Source organism: Nymphalis io, chromosome 5 (genome assembly GCF_905147045.1).
Source record: "Nymphalis io chromosome 5, ilAglIoxx1.1, whole genome shotgun sequence".
NCBI classification, from domain to species: domain Eukaryota; kingdom Metazoa; phylum Arthropoda; class Insecta; order Lepidoptera; family Nymphalidae; genus Nymphalis; species Nymphalis io.
The window spans coordinates 12,291,450-12,314,919 of record NC_065892.1 but is presented as its reverse complement, the minus strand read 5'-3'; the positions used below and the strand labels follow the sequence as shown (position 1 = coordinate 12,314,919).

The following is a 23,470-nucleotide window of genomic DNA, read 5'->3' as shown; positions in this document are numbered from 1 at the left end:
GCGATTGTAAATATATCGTGGACGTGTATGTAAAGATATAAAAAGTGAAGAGGAGAGTGCGTGCAAGGGTGCGTGCAAGGGTGCGTGCAAGGGTGCGTGCAAGGGTGCGTGCAAGGGTGCGTGCAAGGGTGCGTACCGAGCTGCGAGGCGACGTATCGCTCGGGCCCCAGGAAGCCCATGGCGAGCAGCACGAGGTCGGCGGGGAACACGCGGCGCTCGTCCGGCAGCTCGCGCATGTCCCAGCGCCCGCCCGCGCCGCGCGCCCACTCCACGCGCACGGCCGACACGCCGCACACGTTGCCCGCGCCTGCCCACACGCCGCACTCGTTACTCGCAACATGTTGCTCAAAATACAATATACTCAAAATCACAATTACTACTTTTACTGCATACGTAATAAAATCAATACTTATTAATATAAGTAAAAAAAAAAACTACCGTCATCGAGGAATTCCTTGGTCAGCGTAGAGAATTTCCTTGGATCATTACCGAACTTGACCTTCACCTCTTCGTGTCCGTAATCAACCCTGTATGTCAGAAATATATAAATATTATCGAGTATATCGTTTAGTAGTATGAGCGCAGACAGATTAAAAAATATCATGGCTGTTTAGTTTTGGGAACGCACACTTAAGTCCGCCGTCGCTTCTCTTCATTCGAAATTATTAAGCAATTATTTATAGATTGCACAACACATAAATATAATATAATTTCTCTACTTCTAATTCCAAATCAATAACTCATGAGGTTAACATAGTCGAATGGCGTTAGTCAAATGGTATACGATACTACTTAAATGTTACACTCTGTTTTTATTTAATAGGAATAATAAATAAAACAAATACCTAAATACTCTAGGCCATTGTGGCCACGGGTTGTCTTGTCCTCTGGTTTTCTTCGGCTCAGGGAGAATCTCGAATGTAGTGATCGACTTTGCGCCTTGCCTGAGTGCTGTCGCGATACAGTCGCATCTATTGGCAAAAATATATTTCGTAAGTACTTCCCAAGTGTTCCCATTCGTCAATCATTGTCATAAAATTGAATTGATAACTCTTAATACTAAGTATTTAATTATCATCGTAAAATTAAACAACCACACACACAATGTCGATACAATTATTTTCAACCCATAGTGCATTACCAACTGCAAAACTCTTAGAAATTTTAATGGGTATAAAAGGGAAAGGAATCCTCTGCGTGCTACAAACATGAATTTCGTCTAATGCAAAATATCTTTGCAAGCTAGTGCTCGAGTCGCCCATACCCGGTGTCGCCGCCGCCGATGATGAGCACGTCCTTGTCCTTGGCGGAGAGCACGGGCGCGTCCTTGGCGGGCGGGCCGGGCGCGGGGCCGGCCTGGCGCTTCTGCCAGCCCTCGAGGAACTCCATGGCGAAGTGGATGCCGCCCAGCTGCCGGCCCTTCAGCGGCAGGTCGCGCGGCCACGTCGCTCCCATGCACAGCACGAGAGCGTCGTATCTAAAACCGGATTTCGGATTATAATCGAATCGCCATTAAAAATGTTGTACCAACAACGAAAAATGTAACATCGCATTGACGTCAATTAAACCATTCACCGCCCGTAGGCGCATCAGCGTCGTAAGAAATATTATTACATCAGCAATGCGGTCAAACCTTGGGAAGATGTTATGTTACTTATGACTGTAGTTACACTGGCTCACTCACCCTTCTACTCGGAACACAAAATACTAAGTATTGCCGTTTTGCGGTAGAATATGTGATGAGTGGGTGGCACCTACCCAGACGGGCTTGCACAAAGTCTTACCTTCAAGAGCAAAGCCCCACCCCCAAGTACAAAGCGAACAAATGGTAAAATAAAATTACATATGTCTTAATTATTGAACATGCATAATATTAATATGTCTCACTCGTTAGCTAAGTCGGCTGCAGAAATATCTTTTCCAACGTCGACGTTACACTTGAATGAAATGCCTTCAGCAATCATTAGCTTGATCCTTCGACCTACGACCTCCTTGCTCAGCTTCATACTCGGTATTCCGTATTGCAGCAAACCACCGGGACGATCGTTACGTTCGAATACTGTAACTGTGTATCCAGCCTAAGAACAAAAAGTACAGAATATTAAGTAGGACAAGTATATTAAATAAAACATGTATATTGGTAATAAAAAGAGCCACGTGAGTCTGTCCACGCTTTAAATTTCTAACTCGACACCCTTGGAGGCTGTAGTCGAATTTATTTATCATTTATACCTTATTTAATTGATGAGCGCATGCCAACCCAGCCGGTCCCGATCCGACTATAGCGACAGTTTTTCCATTACGATGTTCCGGAATCTGTAAAAAAATATACATTCATAAAATTACCTATTAGTACAACCATTAAGTTATTTCAAGATTTGTATATGATTGTATAGTTTCATATGACATCTTTATACGCACGTTCAATTATGTTTCAAATCCAATGATAAACTATGGCAACGTATATGTATAATAACAAAGTTATAATCCGTAGAAAATATTTACGTTTGCAGATTTATAATAGGGTAGAGCGGTGATCATACCTCGGGAGCGATCCAGCCGCTCTCGAAGGCGTGGTCGATGATGGCGCACTCGATGTTCTTGATGGTGACGGGCGGCTCGGAGATGCCGAGCACGCACGCGCCCTCGCACGGCGCCGGGCACACGCGCCCCGTGAACTCTGAGGCGCCGCGACACACGTTACAGGATTTATGGTCACATTTTATGGCCTATTTTAATAGATATGTTGTTGCGCATGGTAAGTAATAGGTGTTTTTTTTATTATAAACAATAAAAAGTTTACGGTCTCTACGTTGGGAGCTGTCACTTATAGTAATATAGACTATTGTCCTTTGACTATAAAAGAAAAGACGCGATATGCTCCTAAAAAACAAACGATGATTAATTCCAGCACGTGAGTGAGCAAATTTATATAATTTCTTCAATATTTATGTCGCGCCGGAACTTAAAATTTGAATAGTAGCCTTACCGCGCACAGAGAAACGATGCAAATAAGGTACGTGGAACTAACCGGGGAAGTTGTTGGTCTGCAGCAGCATGGCGAGCGCCTGGCGCCAGTCGGCGCGGTACACCAGGTCGTTCCACTTGGGCACGATGTTGCCGAGCGGGCAGCCGTGCGCGCTCTGGCAGAAGGGCACGCCGCACTCCATGCAGCGCGCCGCCTGCACGCGCAGCCCGCGCCGCACGCCCGACAGGTTGTAGATCTCGTCCCAGTCGTTCTGCCGCTTCTCCGCCGGCCGGTACAGCGACGTCTCGCGCGGGTACTTGATGAAGCCCCTGCGTGGTTACAGAATACAAAAATCGATTACAATCGCTTTCCCATTGAAATATTGTCTTTACTGTCTAAAATGTGGCCGTCACGCGTGGCAGATGTGTAACATGAAAATTTATGGTTATTGAAAAAACATATTATTGGACACTCTTGGACCGAGACCTCCTTTCCCTTTTGAGAAGAACGCTTGAAGCTTACTCCGTCACTCCGCTTCAATGCTGTTTGGTTTATTTATGTGTTAAAATTAATTACAAAATAATAAGTTTTAATATAAATACATAGCACCAATGTATAAAGTATAGATATAGATAAGGGCGTAGAAACCGACGGCGGAGAGGAGGCATGACAGCATGTATAAGAGAGCATCGCGCCAATAAATGTTTCACAACAATAATTATGAGAATAGAACGACAATAGAAATTAAATTCTTGATCTAACCTGGTCTTATCCAGAATTTTTTCCAAGTTTTTCTTATCCAACTCCACATTCCGAACTGCTTCCTCGATATCTACGACGCCGTTCTCTTCGGCCTTGCCATTGCTCTCGAGTTTTGGCGTGGCTTGCTTAAGAGCTATTTGTTTGAGAACTCGCTGATACTCGTAGGGGAACACTTTGACGAACATTTTAGCCGGCTCTGGCCAGGTTTCGAGAAGATTCTTCGCAATTATCGAGCTAAAAGAGAATTACATATTTCTTTTTAACTTCTTAGTACAAATAATAAAATATATTATAGATAACAACCAAAATTAATTTAAAAACGTTATCTTGATATTCGGTTCTTACCCAGTATATTCTACAAATTCTTCTAACAGTTTTTGCACTTCATCCAAATCCTCTTTCTTTTCCAGCGGCAGCTGCTCTACCATTTCAGGGTTGCACTTACTTTCGAATGAGCCGTCGATGTCGTACACGTAAGCGATACCACCTGGAGGAATAACAGGAACGAAAATTAATAAGTTGAGTCGTCAAGAATAATCACGAATATTTTTGATACTAATGATATTAAGTTCCTCAAAATTGTCACCAAATGTTACAATCGATTAAGCGAATGGATCATTTAAGCTATCTCCTAATCGAGACAGCAGGTTTGAATACAGATGCGCGGAGACTCACCGCTCATGCCGGCGGCGAAGTTCCGTCCGACGAGGCCGAGCACGAGCACGACGCCGGCCGTCATGTACTCGCACGCGTGGTCGCCCGCGCCCTCCGCCACGGCCACGCCGCCCGAGTTGCGCACGCAGAACCGCTCCGACGCGATGCCCCTGTCGACACATATCATATCAAATCAACATCAATTTAAATATTACGAGTTTTTTTTTTTTTTAATTTACAAGCTGAATATTTCAGTTACATAATTTATCGAGTAAAATGTAAGTGATTATTTTTAAATGCGTGAACGTACCTGAAGTAAGCTCTGCCAGACGTAGCTCCGTAGAGACAAACGTTGCCCACGATAACATTTAAATGTGACTCGAACGATGAATTCTTGGGTGGATAAATTATGACCTTGCCGCCGGAGAGACCCTTCCCTGAAAGAAGCGGAGTACTTTAGTTGTTATATCTTGAATTCTTCATTACCATTCTGCCAGTCAGATATTATAATGAAGTTGGCAATGTGGCTATACTATGGCTTTTATAATAATAAATAATAAGCAGTCAAGGGATATTTGGTTGTAAAACATTAATGCGATGTTTGTGTTAATGCTTTGTCTATATTCCATCGATTATTAAGCCGCAGCACATTTTGTTGTGATTGAAGTCCAAGATATCGTAAGAACCTTTACTGTGTGTTCTATTTATCATTTAATATAAAATGAGATACATAGTAAAAGTCAAACATTTAATAAAAATAAAAATCATCATATATTCTACCGCAAAACAACAGTACTTGATATTGTTGTGTTCCGGTTCCAATAGTGAGCGAGCCAGTGTAATTATAGGCACATAATAAAATAAAATCTTAGGTCTCAAGGTTGGTGGCGCATTGGCTATGTAAGCGATGATTGACATTTCTTACAATGCCAATGTCGAATGGTGTTGGTGACCACTAACTATCAAGTGGCCCAAATGCTCGATCGCCTTTCTAGTCTATAAAAAAAAGTTACTTAGAAATTAATTTCATTTAAAGCAGTTAACTCACCGACATAGTCATTGGCGTCGCCTTCAAGTGTAACTGTAATGCCCTTTGAGAGGAAAGCGCAGAAGCTCTGTCCCGCAGAGCCTGTCAGTGATATATTTATCGATGTACCGTCAGGCAAGCCACCCTCGCCGAATTTCCTATAATATAAATTAATAATTACAAAAAGTATACATAACTTATCAACTATGGATGAATATAAAACATCTTGGTCTATTGAAATTTTATTTGAAAATCACATATTAGATCCCATAGTAAAAATCTTCGATCCCCGGGGATGATACCTATTTTTATTGCCTAATTAGTCTTTTTAACAAACAAACAAAACCGACCCAAGAACACTACTGACTATTTTTATACATATAAAAAATTTAAAAAATTTAGAAAAATCAGATGTTATGTAAATATTTTAATTAATAATAATAATAATGACCGATTGTTTTAGAATATGAAATTTTGTTAAAAGAAATTTTAAATTTGCATACTCAGAAACTGTGTATATATTATATATTTTGAAATCTTACATAGCAATATGGTAAGACAGTGTGGAGGTAAAGGCCCGATCTTCGTTTGTGATCTTCATAGCGATATCCACATTTTGCTGAGTGCCATCCAGTATGCCGCTGCACTGCTGGATTATCTGGTTATCTAGACGTTTCTCTAATTGGAAGTCCTGTAAATAGTTAATAATTGGAGAATCTGTATTGACTATCAATTATTATTGAGTAATTATTTATGAATAACAATACTGTTTAATTTTTTTTATTAAAATAGAATAATCATTACGTCACAGTGGCATGTTATCCACTGATAACTTGTCAGATCAATGTGTACCTGCGGCTTGGAGCCCCCCACGATGTTGACGCCGGGCCGCATGTGCAGCGCGTTCTTGAGTATGAGGCCGAGGTTGAGCAGGCGCGCCTTGGGGTTGTCGTTCCGCTCGCGCACCTTCAGCAGGTCGGTGCGGCCCACCAGCTCGCCGAAGCGCCGGACGCCCACCTCCGACATGAGCACACGCACCTGCGCGACACGATTTCAGACTTCAAAGTATATTCGTTCTTCAACAATTGAGTTTAATCGATTAATCCTATCTACATCTGATGTATGTGTGTGTATTTGAATTTTGATTTGAACTCTGGTAGAGTTTTAATTTTTCGAGATAGATAGAGATATGTGTAACGATTTGAATCTTCTCTATCTATCTCGAAACATTGAAACTCTGGTGTAACTTTCACGATTGCTATATTCAATCTGCAAATTTTATATATGGTTATGTAAAATAAAATCATTATTTGTATTATTATTTTAAATTAAGAACAGTTCTATTTCGGAGTTAACTGTACCGACCTCTTCCGCCAACATGAATAGATAATTGATGACGTGTTCCGGCTTTCCGGCGAACTTTTTGCGCAGAACGGGATCTTGCGTCGCAATGCCCACAGGACACGTGTTTAGATGGCACTTCCTCATCATTGTACAACCTAAAACGACATTACTTATAATTGATATAACTTTCATATTAAAATAAAAACAATCGAAAATCAGTTATATAATTGAAAATGTACAATTCACGTCGAATTATTTTTTTAATTTTACTAGGCTGTCGATACTTATGTTAGATGCATCCGAATTCCATTCAATCCGAATTTGCAAAGAAAGGCAAACCTAATGCAATGAGCGGCGCAGTACTGAAGCCGAACTCGTCCGCACCAAGCAGTGCCGCAACCATCACATCGAAACCGGTTCGAATCTGTCCGTCGGCTTGTACCACGACACTGTAGACAAAAATCTCGTTATAAAGTACATTCTTTCAAGAGATTGAAGATCTGGAGAATCAAAAATGTATTTGTTCAGTTCGTAAAACGGTAGCATAAGTTTTAAAAAGTATTATCTTTATGATTTGTTTAAAGTAATATAAGTGTTGTATCATTGTGTACTTGTTGTGACTTTTAAACACAAAATTTTATCAATTAAAATCAAATTTTACTTTTACCGACCGATAAGAAAGTATGTAGTATCTTTTTCACTAATTAAATGACATAAATGTTCTATAGACGTTGCTCACCGGGAGCGCAGGTCGTTGAGCACGAGCACCTGGTGCGTCTCGGCCACGCCCAGCTCCCACGGCAGCCCCGCGCTCTTGATGCCGGTCCACGAGCTGGCGCCAGTGCCGCCGTCGTGACCGGAGATCACGATGTGCTCCGCTTTGCCCTGTATTAAGTATTTTATTTATTTATATATTAAGGATCTCCAACAAAGGATATACGCTTACGAGTACATTACATCGTGGAATAATATTTAAAAATATGTGTGGTCCTTCAATCTAAGGAGACTACAGCAAGTATACGTATTACACAGTTAAATTGCTCAGTAGTAACGCTTGCATAATTATATGTACAAAAGTCTCAGCATAGGTAGCGCTCTAAGCAGCGCTGCACACCTTAGCGACGCCCGACGCCACGACGCCGACGCCGACCTCGGAGACGAGCTTGACGGAGATGCGCGCGCGCGGGTTGGCGCACTTGAGGTCGTAGATGAGCTCGGCCAGGTCCTCGATGGAGTAGATGTCGTGGTGCGGCGGCGGGGAGATCAGCCCCACGCCCGCCACCGAGCACCGCGTCTTGGCTATTTCCTCCGTCACCTTGTAGCCTGCGACAAGCGACAAAGACGTTTTAATAAAATAATACTCGTCTTTGTTATATATGGATTAAATAGTTTTAGTTTTAAAAATGCTAAGTTTGTAAAATACGCAATCAGGATAGAAATAAATTCTTTGTTAATTTGTATTTGGGTTCAATTGATTATAATAAGCGGTAAAGGTAAATTAACTGACCGGGTAGTTCCCCGCCCTCCCCAGGTTTGGCTCCCTGCGCCATCTTGATTTGTAAGTCATCAGCGTGCGCTAAATAAGACGAAGTCACTCCGAACCGACCGGATGCCACTTGCTTGATGGCCGATCGCTTGTTGAATTCTGGGTCCTGTGAAGTAAAATCAATTATACAACAATTTTTTTATGAGAATTCTATAAGATCGTGCTTTTAAATAAAAAATATTCGCGAACCTGGTTGAGATATCGATCAGCGTTTTCTCCGCCCTCTCCGGTATTAGATTTACCGCCCACGCGGTTCATGGCCACCGCGAGCGACGTGTGCGCTTCCAGAGAGATTGAGCCGAATGACATAGCACCTGAATTATCAAACAATTATCAATTAAACTGAAGGTACAATATTGAAAGGTTCATCAAGTTTCGAGTTATAGTTAAAATTAAATTAATTTAATAAGTACATATAATTAACCATGATAATGATAAACTTAAAATGTGTGTCTCGAAGGTTATGGCTTAACATTATTGCATAAAGTTTTTTAATCTGGAATTCCCCTCGAAAGTATATTAAGATGTCGATTTATAAATTTTATTGAACATGACTGTTTAAGTTAATATGACATATACAAAGATAGAATTTATCATTACGATAATGATTTAAAAAAAATCATAAAAATTTAAGTATCTACAAAAAACTTAAAAGTTTTTATATTTGATCCAATTTGCAAGAAAGCTGACACATTAATTACGCTCTCTAATTATCCAGTGAACAATTTTACTTAAAAGTAATTATTCAGTTGATGCGGAACAAGATATACAAAGTGTCCAAACCAGTGGCAAATCGCTTGACGATCTCCGAGGCGGGTTCGATCTCGGCCAGCGGCAGCGGCTCGTCCAGCTTCACGAGCTCCAGCTGTCCGCGCAGCGTGCACGCGCGCACCGACTCCAGCGCGCTCTCTCTGCGGACACGGTTACACTTCGTTACGCACGTTAGGTTATAGATATGATTTTTATATCTTGCAATACACTGAGAATATAATATATATATAATATACACATAAGGGATATTATCGAATAAGTTTGAGAGTAACTGTCGTGGTAGTAAAGTTTAAAAATAATTCTATTATATGTGTGAGTATATGTAATGTCAAATTATGAATGTCACTATCAGAAGTTGTTAGGTAGAAAAAAATTGGAAGCATTGCGTAATGATGACGGGAACAGAAGAGGAGTAACTGAGGATACGACTACGTTGTATACAGGAAGATAAATAGAAAATGCGGTAAGTGAGTGTTAGTGTTGGGCGTATGACGTGTAGGTAGGTTGTTACCGGAAGCGGTCGTAGGCGGAGGCGCTGTTGCTGACGGCGGCCTCCTGCAGGTTGGCGATGGACAGCGGGTCGTTGATGTGTTTCTCGCCGCCCGCGCGCCAGTGGTAGTTGCCGGGGTTCCTGCACACGACCACCGGTCACTCACGCGATCTTACACATTACCTATGCTTTTCTTAATTGAATTTTAAATATTACGAAAAAATATATATAGTGATAATCTGTTTTCAGCAATTTCTCGTATTAAACGGTCCACTGATTTATAAATGGCGGAAAAGATTTAGATGCAAAAACTTGTGATTAAAAAAATTAATCAACTAACGATGGGATATTCCAATCGAAAAAAAACTTTGAATAATTGAAAATCTTACTTGCGTTTATTGGCATAAAAAGCAAGTTGCCCGGTATGTTGCCTTTTAACTATATTTATTTAATTATATAACATGAACTTACCTCAACACAAGCATGTCTCGACAGTCACCATAAGTCAATGCGTGCCTGTCAAACGTTTCCTGAGACAGTATCTCGAAAGTAATGCCACCTGTAAATAAAGCCATTCCAAATAAATTAAGTTACAATTTATAAAAAAAAAAAACAAATGCATGATCGAGAAGTTTTGACATCAATCAAGCAAACCGTAAAGGGATTAAAACTTACCATGTAGTTTACAAAAAATAAAAATTTTAATACTATAATTGAAAGCGGCTGCTAATGCTGATGGTGTTTATAAGAAATTTTAAAATACAGTGACATTTCCAATTTTAATGTATAATGGATTATGAGGTGTATTTTCACTCACCGATCCTCGACTGCGTGCCCCGGAAGCACTTGTCAATGACTTCCTCGCTGAGTCCGACTGCTTCGAAAATCTGTGCGCTCTTATAGGATTGCAGCATACTGATCCCCATCTTAGCCATTACCTTGGCGAGACCGGTCTCGATGGCTTTCTGGTATGCCAAGTATATGTCCTCGTCTGACAGGCTCTGGTCGATCAGGTTGTCGTTGCGCAGAGAAAAGGCTAGCTCGAAAGCCAGGTAGGGGCAAATAGCGTCAGCACCGTAGCCTGGTAAATGGAAATATATTGACATGAGACTCATGGTCATGTTTTCATTTTTAAATGTCGCTAATAAAGAAACACTTTAATAATATTTATGTTTATATTCCTATTCTGTTTACTGAAGCTCTGAGTCATGTTTACTGAATACCAATACTGGATATTTTTTTTGACACCATATTATAGTTAAGCTTAAAATTATTTAATAATAAATAATAACAACGTGTAAATAATTATTTAAGGTGTACAAATGAAAATATACATCAATAAAATAGGTACTTACCAAGTAAAACGCACATGTGGTGTACCTCTCGGGCCTCCGCAGTCTCCACTATGATTCCCACTTTCATGCGTTGACGCGTTTCGATCAAGTGATGGTGGACCGCGCCTATAAAACACGGTAAGAAGTTAATAACAAGATTTTATTAGGTCAATTATATTTTGTAATTTGTTAAATATGTAAATGGAAAAAAAAACTTGTGATCAGATCAGGATGACGGGAATTTCAATCTTAATACGGAATACAGACTTAAGGGCACCAAAGGAGTTTCGACATTTTTTTTTGTGTAAACCGAATGTATATAGATAGGAGGCAAAATTGCCGATACGATTTGGTTCTGACCGCCTAATACGATGGTATGTTTTATCCAATTAAAATGAGTCAATCTTAAAAGAAAGATGTGAAAGTTCATGATCGGGTGTCTCTTTAAAACGTCAACGAGTTCAGTTATTCTCTCCATATAACAATCTAAACTAAAAAAAAGTATCCAGCGCCGGTTAGGAGTAACCGGCGAAGGCGCATCCGCAGTTCCAACGAGAAGGGCATGCAGCTCAGCGGGTGGGCGCTTATGAATACAAGAAGTGTCGGGGGCGCACCGAGCGCCAGCAGCGAGCTGACGGGCACGCGCGCGGGCCCGGCGGCGCGGTCGGACAGCACGAGCAGCTGGCAGCCCGCCGCCGCCGCCGCCAGCGCCGCCGCCGACACGCGCGCCAGCGCCGCCTCCAGCCCCAGCGGGCCGTCGCGCGCGTCGAACGTGCAGTCCAGCACCTCCGTCTGCGGGGGATATGCTCGTTGTACGTAGTTTTCGTATATTTTTTTTATAATAATGATATTTTTTATAGTTGTATGTTTTTGTCGATGTACTTGTGTCGAGCCAATAATAATAAAAGTATTATTAATTAGGACTTCTTCTTGGTCGATATATTAGGACAACTTAGGAGACCTTTAATTAATTTGATACTTTAAGGAGTAACTTTCTATTAAAAATCAAAGACCACTTTTATTTTAATGAGATCACCTTCCACCCTCGGTGAGATGTTCTCTTGAGCGCATCGAGGTCCGGTAGCGACAGTATGGGCTGCGGCAGAAACAGGCGATGCACGAATTCAGCGCTCGGTTGCAGGATGTTGGCGGTGGGGCCGATCGGGCACAGCAGCGACATCACGATCTTCTCGCTGGAAAAGGCATAGGACTATTAATACAGTGCCACAGATTAAAATAATATAATGCAAGTGTCATTTTGAGCGTGATTGTAAAATATAATGTGTATAAAATTGTAAATTCATCCATTCATTGGAGAATTATACTTTTTAGATAATCGCATGAATCTTAAATGACGCCTTTGGCCGTTTAAAATATATAACTGAATGTAACAAAAAAAATGTATGTACTTTATTTAGTTACCATAATGTAAAATATTTTTGGAAGTATAATATAATTTTCATATTTTGCTATATTTCATAAAGTAAAAGTCCTATAAAGAATTTTATTATAAATAGATTATAAAAATAGTTACCGAAAAGGGTCGATGGGCGGGTTGGTCACTTGCGCGAACAGCTGTTTGAAGTACTCGTAGGGGAGCGGCTGGAAGCGCGACAGACACGCCAGCGGCGCGTCGTTGCCCATACTGCCCAGGGCCTCCTTCCTGCACACATACACGAACTATATTATATCGCTACAGTAACACACAGCAGCCACATCAAATTACCAAAATCAAATCGTAGGACACACCAAATGCATGGACAATAATCATATAATAAGATTGAAATATTAAAAAATATGAATGTATACTATGAATTATTAGGTTGAATTTTATTCCTTTACACAAAAAAATTGTCTGACATTAGCAGGTGGCACCGTATCGTACCGCTCATTTCATATTAATATATATATATATGTAGCGGTAGCGGTGAGGGGTTGAATAACCCAAGATGATGATTAAAAGATGATGAGTTTCGAAGGTGTGGAAATAAAAAATGCGTTAGGCTCTCAATTCAAATTGCATGTAATGTTGAAAACGAATGTACAGACATCAAGGAGAAGGGGTGCAATCGTTAAATTAACCAATCACGGCCGATAAAAGGTATGATGTTGTGTTTAGTTGAGTATATCGACCCGAGATATCGCTACCCGTCCTTAACTGGATGGGAAGTATGAACATATATATAAAAGATTTAATATTATTGGTAAAAATATTATGTCCACGGTGCACTTACTTGTTCTGTATCATAGGCAGCAACAGCATGTTGATGGATTCAATAGTGTACCCGAACAGGCCCAGTCGCTTGTCGCCCAGGCCGGAGATGGCGGTGTGGTCGTACCCATTGCTTCGGACCTCCACTTGCGGGGACAGAGACTTGTGGATATCTTCCATTGTTATCTGCAAAAAAAAAACAAACGTTAACCTTCATTTTTTTATATTAATTATAATAGAATAATAAATGATATAATTAATAAGAAAAACTTAAAAAATAATGGTTATATTCGTGTACAATTGCATAATGGCGTCAGTACTTTAATTTTTTTATTTACGGCAGCTGCTTTCATTAACTAAGTATGTACCAAAGAGGTATGACATGAAGTAATTCCAGCTTGAAATTTTCTTTCCTGGTAAGGTAATGTCTATAGTATATATATAGTCCTTAATTCATACAAATACAACTCACCATCTACTAATTCATACATATATTCCAACATATAGTGCAGCATGGAAAAGAGGCAATAATATTTAGCATATCATTTTATATATTGTCTAGAATTTAAATATGTTTTGGTTGCCTTGAGTGGAGCTTTAGTAGAAATACCCGGTTTATTATAATTCGTATTTCATTGCACATTTAAGACAAAAGTAGTAGTAAGTAACTAACTATCCTGAATAAAAATATATGAACACGACAGGCACCTGTTCCTTCAGCCACTGCGAGTGCGGACGGCTGCGCGCGATCTTCAACTTGAGCTCTACGTCTTCTATGATTTTCTTGTCTTGCGTATCGACTAGCAACATCCGTCCGGGCTTCAGACGACTCTGTGAAATGGAGGCCAAGTTATAGTTAGCAAAAGACAGTCATCGTACACATATTTGCAGGTTGAATAAGTTAGGTCAGGTCTAAACAAAGACAATACGCAAGTGTGCCCGTAACTTCGCCTCCTGCGGAGCAAAGACTAACCGTGGTGGTTTTAGTCGGTAAGAGTCCGACATAACCCTCTATCATCATCATCTGTGGTAGAAGATATCCATGAGGATTTCCCCACGTATAAAAAAAAGGTCTAAACAAGCACTGTCACGGTAGCATGCGAAAGCGATCCCGTGGCGCTCCTCGTTAAGACGGAAAGGGTAGCGCTTGTTTTTTAGTGGGTATTCTGATGTTCGGGGCCCCCATACCCCCCACTGTTCCAGGGGAAAAAGCGTAACGCGTTTTTCCAGCGTTAAAAAAAGGTCTAAACAAGCACTGCTTAATTTAACTTTATTCATCCCGTGGTCGTCGTCTTGGAAGCCTGCATGTTTCAGCCATTCGTATATCCATCAACCCGCAATAGAGCAGCGATGTCAAATAAGCCTTCAAACTGTTTTCTTAAGAGAAGTCACTTTTTCACTTAATGACGCTAGTCGGTCTGTACATTGCCTTTGCAATACCACAATTAAAACATGAAATATTCTCAATTTATATACTTTTCTATAAAAACAAATATCTATAAATAGAAGCCAATCGTTATTACTTACTTTTAATATAACTTTTTCCGGGTCCACATCATAAACGCCGACTTCGGACGCCATCACAAGTATATTTTCATTTGTTACGTAGAAACGAGACGGCCTGAGACCATTTCTATCTAATATGGCACCTGTAAGAAAATATTGTTTGATCGTGCGACTTGATTACTATTGATACTTCGTTGTGTGTACGAATCTTTTATTTGTATCAGAAAGGCGGATGAGCATAGTGGCTATGTAATAGTAATGGGTGGACCCCTTACTATATTGGCCACTATAAGAAATATCAATAATGCTTTACACTAGCAATGCACCACGTAAACTAGCATATAGCAATTGCCTGTGCCTGTAATAACTATAAATAATAACAAACTAACCGAAACCGTAATCAAAAGTTTTTATATATATATTGCTTCACTCATGATCAGTTCTTGCATCAGTTATTGCTGTTTCACGGTAAAATACTGATGGCGCATACCCCGTCTAGCAGGCACAAAACTCTACTAGCCAGGCAGAGTAGGAAGACTAAGTAGGTTTTACCTACATTTTTTTTAATATTTACGATTATATGTGATATTTAAGTATACAGTTGTAAAATAGGAGAAAATGAATAGCTTCTTACCAATATATCTTCCATCAGTAAATGAAATTAGAGCAGGTCCATCCCAGGGTTCCATAGCACAAGAAGCCCATTGATAATAGTCTCTCTTTTCTTTTGGCATGGTTGGATCGAAGTGCCAAGCCTCGGGTACCATTGTCATCACCGCTTCCGGCAGAGTCCGATTTCCACAATGTAACAAGAATTCGAGAACACAATCCGCTGAACCAGAATCGGATAGATTTGGTTCCACAACTGGATATAGCTTCTTGAGATCTAAAAACATAATTAGCTTTATTTTAAAAATTGTTGTTTATCGAACCCATGACTGATATACATATATTATTATTACTATTATTTTAAAAGTATATTATCCAGAAAGTTATCAGAATAAATAGAAGGTAAACATACCATCACCAAATAACTCGCTCTTCATGACACCTTCCCGAGCTTTCATCAGGTTCACGTTACCTCGCAATGTATTTATTTCGCCATTGTGGGCAAGCACTCTGATGAAAAATAACATTCATATATGATTTGTAATAAAATTATGACAGTTATTATTATGAGAATATTTAGTTTACCTCAATGGGTGCGCACGTTCCCAGCTTGGGAAGGTGTTGGTGGAAAAGCGCGTATGTACTAACGCTAGGTACGTTGTAAAGGCAGGGTTGCTCAGATCCTTGAAGTATTCCTGTGATTGAAAGTAAAAATAAATCAGTATCGTATTTTTTAAATGTATAGGCTAGGGCTTGACTGTTATCACACCTGATGGAAAGTGATGATACAGTCTAAGATGAAGCACGCTTGCCTAGAAGATGCCTATTCACTCTAGACTTGAAGGTACCCATATTGTAGGTGGTGGGGAAGACGGAGGTCGGGATTCCAAACCTAAGCGGTGCGTATCAAAAAAGAGGAAGCAAATCGTTTCGTACGTGTCTTAAATACGTCAATTACGTACGGATGCAGACCTTTTTTCAGGTTTTTCTTGTATTTGCCGCAGATAATAAAACAGACCTTACTTCGCTTGATTTACATACCCATAATTGATTTGAAGTGAGAAGTCCTTTGTAAACAACAGTCCTCAGCGACAAACTGCAGATGTAGAACCGAGCCCCTGGCACCACTAGCTCGTGGGACGCGCGTTTACGCAGCACGAATATCTGTGAACACCATTAAATACCATTCCACACGCTGTCCAAAGCGCGATACGCGAAAGGAAAGGGCAATGTATATAGGGTATATTTTAATTTACGTTTGCAACGTCGAGCGTCGATCCGCCGAGTCCGCCAGCGTCACAACGATCTGAAAAAAATGCTTCAAGAGTGCTTTGGGTCCTAATGAAAATATATGAAGGAGTTTGAAATCGCAATATCGCTTCACGGTTGCGAGTTCATACTCGAATCATTTCTAAACGGTTGTAGTTATGTCTTATCGTCTAATCCGGTTAAACGTGGCTCGCCTGCATGTTCAATCTTACCTGACGTGCAAGTTGGTTTTCGTCGGTGATATCTCCGGTAACAAACACTTGACGCATATATGGCTCCGAGTTACGAGCCACTTGACCTGAAAGCGAGCCAAATAAGGCCATTACTGACTGATCTTTTTGTCTTCCCTAATATAAATAATAATCTTAGTATACCTAAAATGAAAGCATGAAAGAATATATTATATATTGCGCTCTGATGGTAATAATGAAAATGCGAAATTATATGTAATACTTTATAATATTATATAAAATAAATTTCATAAATGCTTGGTAAGTTTTAATAAAATAAAATGCATGAACTTATTTTCAATTCAAAGAAAATTATCAACTTTTATCGAACAGCATTTATGAACACGGTTTATTGATAATTTACGAACGTTACCATCGAAGCGTAAAAAAAAACTACAACTTGAGATTGTAAGAGAAAAATTGTTTGTTTTGTTGTTAATTAATTGATAAATCAAATGGCATATATAATCTCAAGTTAAACAAAAATGTTTTTTTCACGGTGCGGACTACACTTACAAAAAAATAAATAGACTTTTAATAAAACGAAATAAAAATTATTAATGTGTACGTTCCGAGCCATGAAATTCCGAACTAGCCACCTCAATAAGAAATAGTTCCATTCATTTGCACTTACATACATAGTTCGACATAAGTACATATGAATAATTTATCTACCAAATAAAGATATCATGCCAGATAAACTCACAGTGTCGTTTATTTGCAACGAAATATAAAACAAACAGGAATTTGAAGCAAAATATAGATCTTGTGAGTTTCTCGAGCAAAAATCTTTAGATTTTTAAATTAAACAAACCGTATGGTCAAGCATCGCAAGACCGCTCGGCCGCGTTAACGACCCAACCGACTTAGGTACTACGTGTACGACCTGGAATGATAGTCGCAAATCGCAAACTGCCGTACAAACAACAGCACAAGCTGGACAAATGTTCGATGAAGATGATCGAATCGTTTGATTTGATAAATATAGTGATATTTGTTTAGTAAGTTAATAAGAGCTGCTTTCAGTATAAAAAAAACTATTTATAATTTTCTGACTCTTCAAATGCGTTTGCTACTTGATTATTAAGAATGTTAAAGATATCTGAAAGTAACCCTCAGCGTCTTTTTTTTACAAAAATAATTAATGTAACAAACAAAATATGATGTTTCAACAAAAAAAAAGATTAGAATCTATTGCAGTAAAAATATTTTTATGCAAAATGAACAAACTGATATTTGTTATAATAATAATGCCCAAAAGACGTTAATCTCATTTTATTTTATTCTTTAAAACATTTAAAATGCAAAATATTTTTAACAACATAATAATAAGACTTACCAATAGATGCGTTGTTAGTAGGTACCGTCCTCCAACATATAACACTCAGACCAAGGCTCTCAGCGAGCTCCTTGAACTTCTTCTCAATGTCTTGATGGTGTAGCTTGTCCAGGAAGAATATTCCAGTGGCATAATGGCCAAACGGTGGCAAGTCAATTTGATGGCTGCTCCTAAAAAGAAATATAAGTGTATGTAGTAATACCAACATGTATTTGTAATTATTGGCGGTCAAATTGAACATTGTCTTTTGTGATATCGGTATTTATCTACTAAGAAAACCTATAAGTACATAATTTTGCATGTTAAAAGGTTACCATCATACAAAGTGTCTAGAAACTATATTAAATTATTTTTTGGTTTAATAATATTCCTACTTTGATTTATTTATATTATAACATAAACGTTAATATTCAACAATATTAAGATTTCGCAATAGCTATGTGATAAGAAAACAAATTTAATCCAGCATAGCAACCAAATTTATCACTCTTTTTTTGTTCATACCAGCAGAAATATTACGTATAAAATTAAAGCAGCGCAGGGCTTCCATACGGTTAAAGGTCAAAGTAACATTAGCGAGATGGAAGATGCGCGCGCAGGCGAACGTCACGGCTGAAACCAACCAACTATTGACCAATACGAGCGAGCAAAAACCACCAATGTCGCATCAATCTTCTACATCAGACACAAATTTGCACAGTGTTACATGAACGCCGACAATTGACACAAATTACTTATACTATAATTATGCTATGTCACGCACAGATTCGTCTTCAAGGTGACACAGTACTTAATCGAAAAACGATTACAAAGTCTAGACTGAGGATTAAATTTTACAATAAAAATATAACCTTTTTTAACTATTTTAGAATCTGGGGTTTCCTTGCACGACATAAGCTTGCGTTTCGCATTGATTCTTAATAATCTTATATAATATAATCTTATTGTGTTCAAATTTTTAGAGCATAAATATAATGCTCTAAAAATTTGAACATCATGTAAATAAATTGTATATATTATATATAACCTCCTTTGGCTACATGTAATTTGATATAATGCTTGCATAAAAACCAATGTAATTTTTCTTCAATTAGCAGAAAAAACAGCGACAATATCAGCAAAGAGGACCATTTTAAAATTACAATAATAAAAAAAAAAACAGCAGTTGTTCGCAATGGAAAAAAAACGTCGCAGAAGTTATGACGTCAATTGTGATAATGAAAGGTTATTTGTTGTTTTTGCGGAGCGAAATGGAGCTATCTTCACTTTTGAACATCAAGTCAAGGGATTCCATCAATACTAGCATCAACAACTACTTTCTTATAGAAATATATGATTAAAGTTATTGTGAAGTAAAATTTTATTAAACGATATGAAATTAGATCATTTACGCGCTTTATATTTACGGAGCCATTTCGAGTAATAAATTGATGTCTTTATAAATTAATCTTTATTTTTCAAAACATTCACATCAAAGTTATAAAAGTGTGTCTATTATTTAAGTAACAGCATACAAATACTCATTGCTGAGAAAAAAAATCTATCCTTTTGAAGTGTTGGAGGTTATTCTACCACGTCGTTTCTATATGGGTTGAAGAATAAAATCTGCATGTTGCAGGATTCCTCGCGATGTTTTCCTTGACTGCGAAGTGCTTTCTGCTTGTCTCGTCGGTTTAGGTTAAGATTTACGTTTTCTTACCAATTGTTTGTTATATAAGTTTAATACGATTATCTATTTAATTATGCAAATTAATTGATGTATTCAGGTGATAAAAATTGTTTCGGTTATTAACCTCGGCAGGACGGCGCGACCTTAGTGATATATTTTATTATCTTTCAATATTATAAAATAAAGACATTTTTTGCGTTTGTCGGTTTGTTCGCTAACTTCTGTGGTTTTGATAATAAATAAGAATTTGTTTAGTAAGCGTAATTACACTTTGCTATTTTGATCAGTAGTCCTATCTAGAATCCATGAATATACAATATATTAACTGGTATTTCAATGAACGCCTGTGTAAAAAAAAGACGTGTAGCGTGCGGTAAGATGGAACAGCACAGTTCAAGCGGATATATCGTTTGGATCCACTCGATCTGTTACGTACAGTTAGTATTATAATATTTATTTATATTTATTACATGTATCATTATTTTAAAACATCATTGGGAAGAAAATTAATGTTGCACGCGCTTAATCAAAATAGGTAGCTAGTATATTTTATAAAACAGTGGGTTTTTAATTCTCTAACAGCGAGATGAGAAAATAAATGAATCTAAGATGTTATGCAATATAATCTCAAAAAACCTTAAGGAAACCTCTGAGCATATATCAGAATGTATTTAAAAAAATCATATATGTATATACATATACATATACACGAAACATATATATATATATATATATATATATATATACACGAACTAATTACAATTAATAAGACATGATTTTTAAATGTTCTTACAAATAATGTTCTTGTTCTTTCCTTTTCCTTTTAATTTCCAAGAAAAATTTTAGGTGTGAAAGATATGATATATTTTGAAATATACATTTCTTAATAAATATATTTATCTATTAATATCGAGGAATTGAAGTCTAAAATGACAACACAGACAAATTACGAACGACTGTTATCACCAGTTTCTTATGAATGTGAATATTTACACGGAAATTATTAGCGTCTTATCTCATAGAATATTGCGCAGTATGTAGTTGTAAATATAAGTTGACACACAATTACTTAAGATGCAGCATCCACAGATTTAACATCATGAAATCATATTTAAACAAACTATTTCAGTCGTTTATTTCTATATTATTGAGAATTCATGTGGATAGCACAAAGCGCGACTAAGGTTTGCTGTGACGGATGCTATAACTGCTGTACTAGGTACTTTTCTTTTGGAAAACACACCCTTCCGTCAAAACGAAGGATTTCCCGTTCTAGGACATGGTCGTTCTGTCAACTATACGATACTGTTAGTGCAAAGGTCGTATAACTGTGTACTTTACAGGAGAGCTTTACAATTGTTATCATCACAATATTTCCTTGTTTTTTTTTAGTATAATATTGATATTCTCCTTTACTGTGTACATTTTTAATAATGTATGACTTAACATTTCAAGCATAGAATTCATATAAAAAATATTGCAGAATGAGAACATTAAGAAATTTTGAGACATAATTATTTTTAATAGATTGAAAATGCGACACTTTCGAAAATAATGCTATTTTCGAAAGTATATAGCATATTTAAAGCATCTTTTATATGGCTTTCTTTGTTATAGACTTACTTTTAGATCAGTTCAGCTTTTCATAAATCTATAAGTTTCGAGGTTTTTAAATCCGACTTGTCGTAGGAGCACGTTTGTATATAACAGTGTATGTATTTGGTATACGTAACTTTTTTTAACAACGCTGTTATATAACGCTGCTGTATGGATTAAGGAATCTCTTAACTATATAATAACAACAGTTGGTTAAAGAGCTAATGTGATTTTTATAGCATATACAAAACGCTATTGACTGACTGCTCTCACAATAACAGGCGGATCTGATCATTGATTTTCTAATCCCCTACCCGTATACAAAAACCCGTATACAAGTCTGGGTTCGGTGAATATAAATTGAACCATTCTAGACATTGAACTCAATAGTATCAAATATAAATATATTATATAAATAATATACGGTATGAAAGTAATAAAAACAGTTTTGTAACACAGCTTTATTACAATTTAAAAGATGTATACCGTAACAAATATATATGTATGAGTATATAAAAAATATCATAAATATAATATATCATTATATAAAAAATAATAATATAATGTCCTCCAGACCGATTTCGGCCACGGCGGCCAATCTCAAAAGAGATTAGCCAACTGCACAGGAGATATTATAGTGCACAAGTGTTTGCGCAAACACAGGTGCGCTCTCTCTTCATTCACTCTCATAATCCGATGGGACGCCAATCCGACACGACCGGAAAGAGTTCGGGCGCAGGTCCAACGGTTTTACGGACTTTCCGAGGCACGGGAGTATACACACTTCCAACTTCCAGACTCCGGGATGTTGAGAATTTTCTGACAGAAAAACCCAATAACTTTTTATTGGCTCGATCTGGGAATTGAACCCAAGACAGCGGTCTTGGGGGCTGCGGCCTTACATCAAGCCACTAGACCAACGAGGCAGTCAATATAAAAAATAATTTATAAGGAATGTGAATTTTCTAATATGTAAAATAAAACTATTTCTACCCTATTAATATAGTTAGTATGTATTGATAATGTTATCTAACAAACAAAAAATAAAATATTTGTACAATATTGATAGATAAATATTTATTAAAATAAACATTTGTTGAAATGACCAATTCATAGGAACTGATTAAATATCAAAATATTTGACTGCCAAATGAATATTATTATATGACAAACCATATTTTTATGTGAAAAAGTTTCGATGAGCACTTTATACTTATAGGTATGTCAGAAAAAATCTTGAAGAATAATTCAAATGCAAGACAAGTGCGCGACAAGTACTTTCGTCTTAGAATCTGACCACCATCACATGGTAGAGCACATGGCGCTATCTATGTTTACTATGACACGAGGAATGCTGCGCTGGAGAAGTGCCAATATTACGGACGAATCGGGACATTTACAGCTACCGTACGCGGACGCTGAACCTAGTGGATGGTAAAACGAATTAATAATTCATAGAAACTTGTTTTGACAGATAAGCTATATATTTTACTTTGAAACATTTGATAATTAACTAACTATGCATATATCGAAGCATTTTCTAAAGTTCATTGACATACAATTGTACAGCAAAACATAAACACACCAAAAAAAAAACAGATAAAAGAGCAATAAAACGAGACGACATAGAAAATTTTAAATACACACATATATTATTCAACCTTGTGAAGATTCAATTAATTTTGTATGTATTTTAAGGTTGTATAATTTTCCATTTAGTTTTCATACGACAAAATAACGTGGACAGATATAAAGCGAAAATACTGAAATAGCTGACATCTCTGGTAAAGGTTAGAGTTGAGCAAAGCACTTCTCACAAATAGACACGGTTTATTTTAATTTACATAAATATTCCTCCATCTTATATCCACGTTACTCATGTAGTTCAAAGACCTTAGCGATAAACTGGTCAAATGCCTGCAGTTAACTTATTAAAAAAATATGATTAGCAACCTAATTATATGAAACAATGAAACAAAAAATTTATTACGGTATCATATAAAAGACTACAAACCCGCGTCTTTGTTTGACCTTCAGTTTTTTTAATAATTTTGAGGGAGTAAGGTTAAATTATAATTAAAAATATATACATTAGATTAAAATTATATTCTCCAATGACGAAAAATTTAATAACCCTTAGGCAT

At 37.6% G+C, this 23,470-nt stretch overlaps 1 protein-coding gene across 2 annotated transcripts in view; it reads right to left on the bottom strand.

Moving 5' to 3' along the window:
- Window positions 1–23,470, bottom strand: part of LOC126768611 (uncharacterized) — a 43,911-nt gene that overhangs the window by 3,488 nt on the left and 16,953 nt on the right. The window contains exons 4-41 of one of the 2 annotated variants that reach the window (XM_050486799.1): window positions 18,062–18,231; window positions 16,705–16,790; window positions 16,265–16,387; window positions 15,809–15,918; window positions 15,636–15,733; window positions 15,249–15,500; window positions 14,636–14,757; window positions 13,817–13,939; window positions 13,131–13,294; window positions 12,431–12,559; window positions 11,933–12,089; window positions 11,511–11,688; window positions 10,918–11,022; window positions 10,380–10,643; window positions 10,034–10,121; window positions 9,584–9,703; window positions 9,085–9,212; window positions 8,491–8,615; window positions 8,263–8,407; window positions 7,870–8,078; window positions 7,495–7,640; window positions 7,095–7,204; window positions 6,777–6,910; window positions 6,264–6,449; window positions 5,954–6,102; window positions 5,433–5,569; window positions 4,695–4,821; window positions 4,406–4,554; window positions 4,076–4,217; window positions 3,731–3,964; window positions 3,032–3,297; window positions 2,544–2,680; window positions 2,233–2,316; window positions 1,888–2,078; window positions 1,265–1,477; window positions 846–971; window positions 439–527; window positions 137–307 (exon numbers count right to left, since the gene is read on the bottom strand). In XM_050486799.1, the coding sequence (XP_050342756.1) occupies window positions 137–307; window positions 439–527; window positions 846–971; window positions 1,265–1,477; window positions 1,888–2,078; window positions 2,233–2,316; window positions 2,544–2,680; window positions 3,032–3,297; window positions 3,731–3,964; window positions 4,076–4,217; window positions 4,406–4,554; window positions 4,695–4,821; window positions 5,433–5,569; window positions 5,954–6,102; window positions 6,264–6,449; window positions 6,777–6,910; window positions 7,095–7,204; window positions 7,495–7,640; window positions 7,870–8,078; window positions 8,263–8,407; window positions 8,491–8,615; window positions 9,085–9,212; window positions 9,584–9,703; window positions 10,034–10,121; window positions 10,380–10,643; window positions 10,918–11,022; window positions 11,511–11,688; window positions 11,933–12,089; window positions 12,431–12,559; window positions 13,131–13,294; window positions 13,817–13,939; window positions 14,636–14,757; window positions 15,249–15,500; window positions 15,636–15,733; window positions 15,809–15,918; window positions 16,265–16,387; window positions 16,705–16,790; window positions 18,062–18,231 (5,687 nt within the window). Of the gene's footprint in view, window positions 1–136; window positions 308–438; window positions 528–845; window positions 972–1,264; window positions 1,478–1,887; window positions 2,079–2,232; window positions 2,317–2,543; window positions 2,681–3,031; window positions 3,298–3,730; window positions 3,965–4,075; window positions 4,218–4,405; window positions 4,555–4,694; window positions 4,822–5,432; window positions 5,570–5,953; window positions 6,103–6,263; window positions 6,450–6,776; window positions 6,911–7,094; window positions 7,205–7,494; window positions 7,641–7,869; window positions 8,079–8,262; window positions 8,408–8,490; window positions 8,616–9,084; window positions 9,213–9,583; window positions 9,704–10,033; window positions 10,122–10,379; window positions 10,644–10,917; window positions 11,023–11,510; window positions 11,689–11,932; window positions 12,090–12,430; window positions 12,560–13,130; window positions 13,295–13,816; window positions 13,940–14,635; window positions 14,758–15,248; window positions 15,501–15,635; window positions 15,734–15,808; window positions 15,919–16,264; window positions 16,388–16,479; window positions 16,679–16,704; window positions 16,791–18,061; window positions 18,232–23,470 lie in introns of those variants that run through there. The other variant, XM_050486800.1, reaches the window with a different exon arrangement.